Genomic DNA, 11,166 nt, shown 5'->3' on the forward strand with positions numbered 1-11,166 from the left:
CTGTTGACAACAAGTCCTAGACTTAGTGAATTTCAACATTTAAACTTTCTCTTATATCATAACTTTTTTTTTTTATTTTTTAATCATGCTTTTACTTTGCTTGTGTGTTTAACAAATGTAGTATTCCTTGACAAAGTTTAGACTACTACTCCAGCTTGTGTTTTTGTTGTCTCGCTCTGCCATATTTTCAGTATTGTATTTCACTAGAGAAAAGTATTTTATGTGCAGTATATAGTTGATTTCACAGATATATTTGTTTAGTTGGCAGTACATATATTTAACAATCTTCTAGTTATTCATTCTAAACCTTTGGTAAATTACTGTTTATGTTGACAAATTAATATTGAGCCTGGGGACATTTATGACCAAAAATGTGGGTTTATGATGATATGATGGGATTGTGTGAAAAATTTAATGTTATGAAAACAAAAAGTATTTTTTATTACAGATGAATCAGTATGCTTCAGTAGTAGCATCTCTTGATGTTGGTAACCAGAATGTTACTAGGAACACTGTTAATCCTACAGCAACTACCCAACAACCTCATGAATCATCACCTGTGAATACAACAGTCTTCCATGAGAAAAATGAAGATGTGGCTAAAGAAGGCCAGGATGATATTCCAGGACCAACCCCAGTTGAGGTAAACCAGGATTCAAAGTCAACAGCTGGTGCTGTATCAGATGAAAGGTGAGAATATATTTCATGAGGTACAAATTTTTAATCTAGGCATTTTTAAATTTGGAGGCTATTTATTTTGTTGTGTTTAAAGGCCACTATGCTGTATTTTTCCCATTATTAGTAATCATGGAAATATGCTGGTGGATGGTACAGTATTCTGATAATTGAAGTTAGGAATTACTCAAATTGGAATTGGGGTTACTATATGCCAAAATTGCCTAAAGTGGAGAGTTTTGCTGAAAAATATCCGTCTGAATTTTATGAATTTGGTATGAAACTAAACTGCTCCAGATTCTTAACAAACAATAATATTTGTTTTCATAACATATCTATTGTCTTTGGCAAATGCTCAGAGAGAAGTAGGTCAAAAGATAAGATGCTGAGAAAAGGGATTTTGACACCCCTAGTGCGCATACTGACACCATTATGGTGCTCGATCCGGGGGTAGTAACCCCGGCATTATGGATAGCTTTTTTCTCTGGTATATTTAGCAATAGTTATACCTAGAAATGTGTGCTATTGGAACCATTTCACTGGGTGACACAGGTCGAGCCCAGAAATGGGTTGTATGTATGAGACTTGTATTTATTAGTTTTACATTTGAACATTTTAGAGTTGTATTTATTAGTTTTACATGTGAGTTGTATTTATTACTCTCTCAAATTTCTTGCATAAAACATTTATCACAAAATAACTACTCATAGCATTGGGATAAATTTCACAAATCAGTTGACTAACTGAAGTGATGTTTATTAAATTTATAATAAATTTATATGTTGAAATCAGTCAACATAAACTATGCAGCCATTTGTAAACAGTTTGTGTTTTATACTAGGGAAAAATGTCCATCAGTTTAATTATTTTCTGTTTATGGTGAATGCACTTTGATAGAGAGAGCTTTTTTTAATATACTATTACATTATGTGTACAATTGCATATTCCCAGCCCGAGAAGAACCCTAAAAGAGTTCAGAGGTCTGGTTAAACAAATCATTTATAACTAACTAACTAACTCTTAAAATACTTGGATTTCTTCATATTTACAATTGTTCTTAAAATACTGAACTTTCTATATACTTTATCCTGCCTCTTCAGCACATTAACCGAGCATTGCTGACTTTTAACAGGACACCAAACATACTCATGTGGTACCAGTAACCCAGACATTAATTTGTCTCATATATACAATTACTCAACCACAAATCTTTTCATCATTCCCCAAAGAGGGAAGCAGGCTTACCAGCCAGCTTGTAGAGGTAACAAATAAGGATATGTATCTGTGAAACAGTTAGTACTTTGAACCTTGATTGTAGGTAACTCTTCAAGCTTGTTTTACTGCAAATAGGAATCATTATCACCTAAAATAATTTCATATGACCCTACTCCTGAACTGTTGCTACAGTTTGTATTGTTGGTTTGATTTTATATACATTATAGGACTTAATTTTTTTTTGTTATGTTTCAGAACTGATGTGACGTCTACATCAGCATCTGACACTGATACAGCAGCCAAAGATGATGTATCATCATCATGGACAAGTGCAACAAGTGCTGCAGACACCACTACTCCAGATATTGCTGATCCAGATGATCCTCAAGAAATTAGGAGGCGAAGACTTGAACATTTTAATCAGACGTCTTAGAAATGTAGTTGTTACTAATTGTATCCTATTGTTGTTTTCAGATTATTTTTGAATGAATGACCAACTTGATAATTGGCTCTGGGATTTTGAGAATACTCAGATGCTAAGCTGAACATTTTTAATGCATACTTTGCTCATATTGCACGTGTATGAGGTACTGGGATTTGTTTCAAGTTAGCATAATTGTTTTTTGTGAATACACACATAGACTGAACGGAATATATTTTTCATACTTAAGGAGTAAGTTGGCCTCTCATGGTGTAAAATCTTTAGTGCTAAGTTTGCCTATTGTTGTAATATTCTGGAACAGTAAGGGAAGGGTAGTAATTGTGTTGAAACAATTCATGGTTAATATGACTTACACTGTATTGAAAAGCACTTAATCATGTTATAATGCAATCAAAATTTTATGATGCATTCTTTTCAAGTTATATATATATATATTTAATATCAGTAAGGAACAGTTTCCCAAACAATTGTTAACAGGTTAACTTGTGCCCTGCAGTCTTTGAGATGTATAAAGGAACTTTTTACAGGACAGTTATTTATTTATGCACAGAGGGTACAATATGCATGTCAGTGGTTATCCAGTTTTGCTAAATGGAAAATATTGGATTTGGTTCATCTGTGTCAGACAATTGAGCTGACTTCAGCTGATATTAACTTGTTTTCATGTTGAGTGAACAATTTGTAAAAATTAAAACCAAATTTTAGTACAGTACATGAAAGCCTTTCTTTTTGATGCTTTTAACGGTTGTCTTATAACTAAAAATACCCAAAAAGTATTGGTTACCTTTTTCTTCTGTATTGATGGTTTTGACAAAGCACTTGTTTCATGTATGACTGGGCAAATGTATAAAATGGAAAGGTGCACTGGGATTGGGTTGTTCTGTTGAAAGGAACCTTAGCACTTTTTTTATTCAATGAAGTCATGTATAAGTAAAACATAGCTTTTCTGCCACTTTTGGCACTCTTTCAAGGAAATACAGATATTCGTATTTGTATTTTTGGTATGAACAGATGTAATTACAGTACATTATATACTGTAAACCATGAAAAGTGAATGTATAATTCTGTGAATTTATGAATGGTTTCATTTTAGTCCTAAATTATGCTTCAATGTGAATTGTGTATGTATGTGTAAATTATAAATATTTCACCCTTAATCAAAATCTTAAGTACAGTATACTTTGCAAAAATACAGTATACTTTGCAAAAAAAGAGTCCCTTTTGACTTTGCTGTCTTATAGGAGGAACTAGTATTGATGTTATAATTATCAAGTTCAGATAAATGTAACTGGAAGTAAAGTGGAAGTCGCCTTAAGAAGTGTCCATCTTAAATATCAACATTAGTTTGGTAACGTAAAAAGTGGAAGTTCTTATCACCAAGTGGTATATGTAATTGTAATGCGAGTGGAATAATAATAACAACAAAGATAAGGCCCCAGTACTTGGCTTGATAGCCTAAATTTTATAAAATCAATATTAACCAAGATCATTAGCACCAAAGTGTATGAAAATGGTAAAACAAAAATTTTGATATGCAAAATCACCTGTGTTAATATTTGTATCTGTGTTGCCACTCAATTTCAAGAGAAGAAATATTCTAGGAGAAAAGTTTTGCAATACAAATGAAGTAGCTAAAAGTATTAAAGCAGATTACATTAAGAATTAAAGGGCTTTTCAGTATAACTGCTGATGTAAAACAGTTCAGTGTCTCAATTACAGAATTTTTACCAAGATATTTGCATTTTAGTTGTAAGGAACAACTTTATATAGGATTTCCAAGTTTATTCATTACCACCCATTAACCAGAAGATGTCTTATAACCATCCCAGTCACAACAAAGTGTTTAAGCTAAAAAAGAATGCTCCCATTACTTTAGGTGGTACCGTCATCCTGGTACTCTTATAATTACCATCAATTTACTGCGCTACTCCAGAGCAAGAACATCTTGGCTTGCTACTCTTCCTGTTTGTCTTTTGTGAAGCAAACATTGAAGCAATTTTTGTCTTCATCTAAGGCTCTAAGCCTTTTCCTCTTTTTTTTTATGTAGTCTCCTTTTTTTACTTAATCAATTTGTATATGCATAGGAAACTGATGATGGTCAGTCTCCCTCCAAGGGATTGGAGCAAGTACTCATACGACAAGTTTTTGCTACTCATACGATAAGTTTTTGCCAAGGACACACTTTGTTCCTGTCCTTTTATTTTATTTGGTGCTAAGTTGGACTTGTGCTTGGGTTTGGAGTTTTTCTTGCATAATTTATTCTTCTCAAAATTTTCCATTGTGAGTGCAGTAATTTTTACATAAAGGTTAATCAGGGTTTACACTAGGTGTATGCTGAACTCTCATGCAAATTCTCAGTCTTGGTGATTTGATAAATTGTGGTGAAGAGTTGAATTAACTAATTTTATGAACTGCTCTCTTTTTGAGTGTCATATTTTGTATGAATGAGTGTTTTTCACATTAAGCCCTTGGGAACATGATGAGTTGCCAAATAAAACTTGCCAAAAAAGACATTTGAAAAGTTTGGTTTAGACCAAAGCATCTTCAGTGTGTGACCTTCCTCAGCCATACTCTCTACCCCTTTTGTCTGCGAAGAAACGTACGTTATCATACAAAGCCTCAGCAATCCATATGCCCTCACCTGCAGTCCTTCCCACAGGCTGTACTGTGGGCAGGATGAAATATAAAAACCAACTTTGCTAGACTGTTGTGATGTGACTCATAACCTCCAGAACAGGTATGAGATAGGCCTACTAGCCCGCTGCTGCACATACTAGGCCAGGGTGTTGCCCTGTCTCCCTTTCCAAACAAACCAGCTACTGCATTTGTTTTCAAACAAACCAGCTACTGCATTTGTACTTCCTATCTTACTGGCCTAACAACACTGCTGCTTCCAGTCCTCAGCATTACAACCATGACCTCTCATTTTTCATGGAAGGAGAATGAGCATCTGGAGCACATCCAGTGACAGACTGTTTCAGCAGTCCAATCCAAATGTCATCTGCCTTCTTCTCAAACTAATTAACTATGACTCCCAGATAATATGTGGCACCTTTGAAGCAATCCAGGGCCTACAAAGGCCAACTGCTGTTGTGGCGGCCATTACCTCTCAAAGAGAAGCGCATGCACTCTTGTACCTGGTGGAGGGAGCAGCTTCCATGTGGATTTTGAAAATATAACTCCCAAGTGCCACATGCCATTCCCTCCCTGCAATGCTGCCACCTCCAGCAGCAAATACTGGTCAGCCTTTGAGGTGTATCCTGAAGGGAAAAAGGGCCAATCATTTTAAATCAAACCTTCGAGCAGGGAGCCATGACTCTTACCAGCCGAAGGACCTGAGACACAGACCTACCAGGACCACAGCAGTGATGGATCCTTAAGCTTTACTAAGACTGAGTCACGCTCCTTAGTGGAGGGAAAGCAGCCACTCCAGATTTTGCTACTCTTAAATGCTTTAGCAAATCCCCAAACTAGCAAACCACTGATAAGTTCCCCTCTAGCTTGTTGTTTATGCAAGTTGCACTAATGGTTCTTAGCTACATTGTCAGCTTGCTCTTTGCACACAGCACAGGGCTTGAAGGTCTTCCTGCTGTGCAACATCCAACTTACTTGGATAGGGATAGGGTTTCTCACAGTCGACTGCTTCCTCTTTTGGGGGGAAATCCCCACGAGAGGATTCACAAACTTGACCAACCACACCTTCAAGAGGGTTCTGGTAGCTTTATGGGTTCTTTTGTGTCTCCTCCAGAGCACAAATTTTAGTTAGCCCTTAACTAATCCCTCTTTTCCCACTCAACTAAAATCACTCCTTTCTCCAAAGGACTTACTAGAATGTCGTAAGATCTGATTTCTCCATGACACAGTACTTTTGTCCCTCCTAAATTGCTATTCAGACATCATATGATTAGTGAGATGAACAAGTGATGTTTTTATAGAACAAAAACAAGTTTTTCATACAAGCCCATTAATCACAAGGAGTTTTATTAACCTCCTCGCACTTCCCATCTATGCATTCATTCTGCTCAGACATTGTGACCACAACAGAATGAGGGTAGAAGTGGAGCACTAGGATAAGTGTTTGATTCAAATTAAGTAGACTGTGCAAATGGGTCAATTCTACACACAATACAGCATATCGTGATTAATGGGTTTGCATGAAAAACCTCTCATTAAAAAAATATAAAGCCAAGCACAGGTGTACTTGAAGCCACTCAGCACTTAAAAAAGTAGGAATATGTAAAAATAAAATTCAATAAAAGTTACAGACGATTAGCTAATTAAAATATATTTGTTCCTATGAAAATACAAACCATTGCCTTTTATGATAGAGCACTCATTAGCAGGAGCTGGAATCGTTCGCCAAAACTTGGTAACAAGGTACAGTAGGTAACTGGTAATAATTCTCTTTGGGCCAATGAAAACTTGAATTAAAACAACATTTAGTCCCCTTGAACTACTGTAAAAACTACTTACTCTTTTATAAGTAACTGTCACTGGCATTGGCCTAAGAAGCTTTTAGAAGTGTAGCATTCCGCTAAACCTGGTAATATACCTGCATCCTATCAAACTATAAACTACAAATATGACATGACAGAAAACGGGTGAACCAGTGCATTCTCTTTAAAAAATAAAAAAAATTAAAAAAAGCATTAAAAGGAACCAGACAACTGTTATCAACACCTAAAGAGAATGACTGACTGACTTACAAACACAAGTCAAAACAATAATGATCCTGAATGTGGAGAAAGAGATACAGACTACCGGACTGGCTAAGGTTGCAACAATAGTCCTCAATACAGGGGGCAGGGGAGAAAGAGGGAAATAGTTGGCTCTGAATATTTACAGAGAATATGAATGGCAAAATCATAATAATTTAAAAACTATTCAAAACATCATATCTGGGCAAGAAGCCTAATAACTGGATATGTCTACACACCCACAATCTGGGAATTGAGTACAGACAGTATTGATCCTTCAATTGGGTAAGCAGCATCAATCAAAAATATTGGCTGTAAGCCTTACTCTGACACTATATTCCCTTTCTTCACCACTATATCTAATAAACAATTACAACTCTTAATTCTTTAAATTTCAAAACGAGAAATACTCAAGGAAAACTGGGACAAATGGTTAAGGAAAACAATAATTACAACTGCGTACAGTTTTTGTCTGGATAAGGAAAATGTTCCATAGGAATTGATATGTAACATTTGTTCCTTTATATAAAAGGTGTTAGAAGAATGCTAAAAATCACTGGGGCACAATTTTAACTAATTAGTACACCATGGAAAGTGTATGGTGGGACTGTAATTGACAAGAGATGACAGGTGAGGAATAGTTTGGGTTTCGACATGGAAGATGGTGAGGAGATAAGTGTTTGCTATGAACCAGTTATTTAAGTAGTTTGGTGGTGGAGGGAAAAGCTGTTTGGTAGACATGGATCAACAAAAAGTTTATGGTACAGTTGATACAGAGGCAATGTTGGTGCGGTGTTCATAAGATGTAGGATTACGTGTGAGGCAAGCTGGTGTTTTTATGATGGAAGTGAAGCACGAGATCAAGTTTGCAAGATGGAAGTGGTTGGTCTCGTGTAAGAATGGGTCAAAATATGGGTGAGTTATGAGACCATGGTTGTTTAATATTTTTATGGATGAAATGATGCAGTGAGTCACAGAAAGGGCTGATGCAAATTTGTGGGATGAGTCATGAATGGAGAGTGGAATGGCTGCTGTCTGCAAATGACAAAGTACTGATTGTGAGCAATGAATAGAAATGCCAGATAGTAGAGGTCTGAAAGCATCTGCAAGAGGAGAAATTTAAGGAGTAAATGTGAGCAAGAGTCAGGGTATTTGGGGAAATCAGGAGGATGGAGAAATTAAAACTTATATGGACAGTAAAATAATGGAAGCAACAGAGGTATTTGGAAGCAATATTTCAAATTATAGTAGGATAACAGAAGATGTGAGGGACAGACTAAGCAAAACAAGGGCGGCAGGCAGATGTGTGTGAAAGATCAGAAGGGAACTTGAAGTGTCTGGAAGCCAAAGTTGGATGTGTGAATGGATTGCCGAGCCAATGCTCCCCTATGGAAGTAAGTACATATTTAAATGGGAATTTAAAAAAAAGAGTGGGGGGGCAAAACTGTAGAGATAAATTGTTGAAGTATTATAGAGTATGATGATTTTTAAATTATAATTATTATTATTATTATTATTTAGAAGATAAAATCTATTCATATGGAACAAACCCACAGGTAAGAAATGTGGAGGTATGTAAGAGTGATAAATAAGTGAAAGGATGGATAATGTGTTTTGAGATGGTCTGGGCATGCAGAGGGAATGTAAATGATAGGTTAAAATGAATGGAATTTGGAAGTGGGAGGAGAGAGGGGAAGGTTGGATGGATGGCATGAAAGATGTAGGATATTGAAAAGCCTATGTATAAATGACCTCTGACTAAAAACGAGTTATGTGCTACTGAATCAATGAAAATAACAAATTTTCCCTTAACAGTAGTAACATTTAAATTAAACTCTGATATAACTCAATGAAGATAAAATTATTAACGTATGTTTTATTACAATGGTAACAACTTCATTGTCAGCATGTGAAGAGATTCAAACTAAATTACTATAAAAAGCTTTCAACTTGTTAACTGTGCAGTCTGTGTAAGAGGTCTGGCACACTTCTGTTTATCCTTCTGTGAACATACTGTACTGTATATACAGTGACAAATGTTGAAGTTTTCTCATATGGAGGTCCATCCACAATTCAACAGTCTAAGTATTAAAACTTCTGGGGTCTGGTCTTCTCTTAAGTAACAAAATTCTGATAAAAAACACAAAAAGCAAAGAACCTATCTAGTGTAGCCTGCACCCTGAATGCTTTCAGTTTATGGTACAGCTAACAATAATTCAACACAATTTACAGCGTTGACTACAATGGAATTTACACATACTGCTCAGTTTACAAGATTCTTGTGGTAATGCATCCCAACTAACAAGGAGGCAAAGACTATACAGACATGACCCTTGTAAGCCAATGAAACTATATCTAAATGATTTTGTCGGTTTGAGAATTAAGTTTTCAGATTATTGAGAGTTAGAGTTAGAAATTATAGCATTTGGAAAATTATGAAAATTCCATATGCACGAGACAAAGACGACAATGAAAGGGAAATGGAGATGGATAGGACATGTCCTTTGGACAACCCCTAGGTTCGAATAGTACATGATATTGTCACTCAAGCTTTTGCAAGCACCAGAAGACTTCGAAGACCCAGTCCTACTTGGATGAGAGCCATGAGAAGGGAGGCTGGAGATTAGTGGAGATTTGTGGAAGATAAAGCAAGGAGACATAAGTGGCAGAATTTCACATAGGCCCGTGGAGTTAAGTGGTGTTTTACAGTTCCTAAAGGAAATGATTTTGCAAATGACTATGGTGTCTTTTCCCATTTTTGTTCTTTAATTAATGACTCACAGAATGTTCTATTTCATCATAATCAACTTATGTCTACTGATATCCATCACTGTATATAATTGGTACTAAAGCACTGAAAAGTTTATAACAATGAAAAACCCTACCAAAAATAGTACAATATAAACTTGGTTGAATTTTCTAAATGTCTTGAGCCTAAATATAATTAACCTTTTTGTGAGAGGTGTGAAATAATGAGCAGGAAGACAAGTACTGCTGGTTTATCGATGAAGCGACCCGCTTATAAAGCGGCGTTCGGATGTCGGCGTATACACAGAGACTGCGGGTACAAAAATTTACAAGTGACCTGAGGTCAGACCATTTCTCTACACAAAACAGGACAGGTACATACAGAAAACATGATGATTAACAATAGCTGGTTGGACATAAAAATACTCTGACACATGTAAAGTCACGACATCGACGTCAGCGGAGTGCTTCGAAGGCGTCATTAATTAAGTCTCCGCTGAGCAAGTTTTCTTTGGTGACTTCCCGCTTTCTTCACACTCAATTCGTCACGCCTAACGTGCCAGGTCATGCATTCTCCACACCTACGCCAGCGCCCCGAACACTCCATGGCCCGGCAACACAGTCGCGGGCCGCCCTCACCATAAAGTTGCCACCTTTTATACAGGGGAACCCAACGATGTGGCTGCGCAGGGTCGAGAGCCACTTCAGGGTGGCGCACCTGACGGATGAAATCCTGCAGGCCGACATGGTGCTTAACGCCCTCCCGGAGGATGTATACAGAAAACTCGTCTCGTGGGTGCCCGAGACACAAACCCTCACATACAACGTCGCGAAGAAGATCCTCCTCGAAACGTGCTCCCTACCTATCGCTGAGCAGGCCGCCCATGCTATCGACCTTGCCGTCAACCCACGGTACGACCTCAACGCAAGAGACGCATGGAGCATGGTCGTGGACCTTCTTTCACTACCAGATTTCGACGGCATGAAAAAGCGACAGGAAATAAGCCTGTCACGGGAGATCTACCTTCGCCAGCTCCTCCCGGAGGTCCACACCCAGATTCCTCACCCCTACACCATGCCTCTCGACGACTTCATCGAAACGATGCAGCACCTCACAGGACTGCGTGCAGGCCACACAGCAACTAAAAGCGCCCACAGTCGGTCAGCTCCGTCCAACCGGAAGAAGAAGTGGTGCAGGGTCATCAACGCCCGTCGCCAGGAGGCGTCCACCGACCCACAACAAATGGAGTTCCCGGGCCTCTGTCGCTACCACAAGTGGCTCAAAGACGCGCCCGAGCATTGCCTGTCGCCCTGCTCGTTCGCCCGTTCAAAAAGCGGGGGGTGGCGGCCCAGCAGAACAAACCCCGCCATGGCAACCGAAAAACCTAG

The 11,166-nt window shown here is 37.7% G+C and overlaps 1 protein-coding gene across 6 annotated transcripts in view; it reads left to right on the forward strand.

The window, feature by feature from the left end:
- The window catches only part of sip3 (septin interacting protein 3), a 315,555-nt gene extending 312,148 nt beyond the window's left edge, over positions 1-3,407 (forward strand). For all 6 annotated transcript variants that reach the window (XM_067099897.1, XM_067099896.1, XM_067099899.1 and 3 more), the window contains 2 exons: positions 449-690; positions 2,146-3,407. In XM_067099897.1, the coding sequence (XP_066955998.1) occupies positions 449-690; positions 2,146-2,323 (420 nt within the window). In that variant the 3' untranslated portion in view covers positions 2,324-3,407. The remainder of the gene's footprint in view (positions 1-448; positions 691-2,145) is intronic.
- The last annotated feature ends 7,759 nt before the right edge of the window (positions 3,408-11,166 follow it).

The sequence above is a fragment of the Macrobrachium rosenbergii genome, chromosome 55 (genome assembly GCF_040412425.1).
Source record: "Macrobrachium rosenbergii isolate ZJJX-2024 chromosome 55, ASM4041242v1, whole genome shotgun sequence".
In the NCBI taxonomy this organism is placed as follows: domain Eukaryota; kingdom Metazoa; phylum Arthropoda; class Malacostraca; order Decapoda; family Palaemonidae; genus Macrobrachium; species Macrobrachium rosenbergii.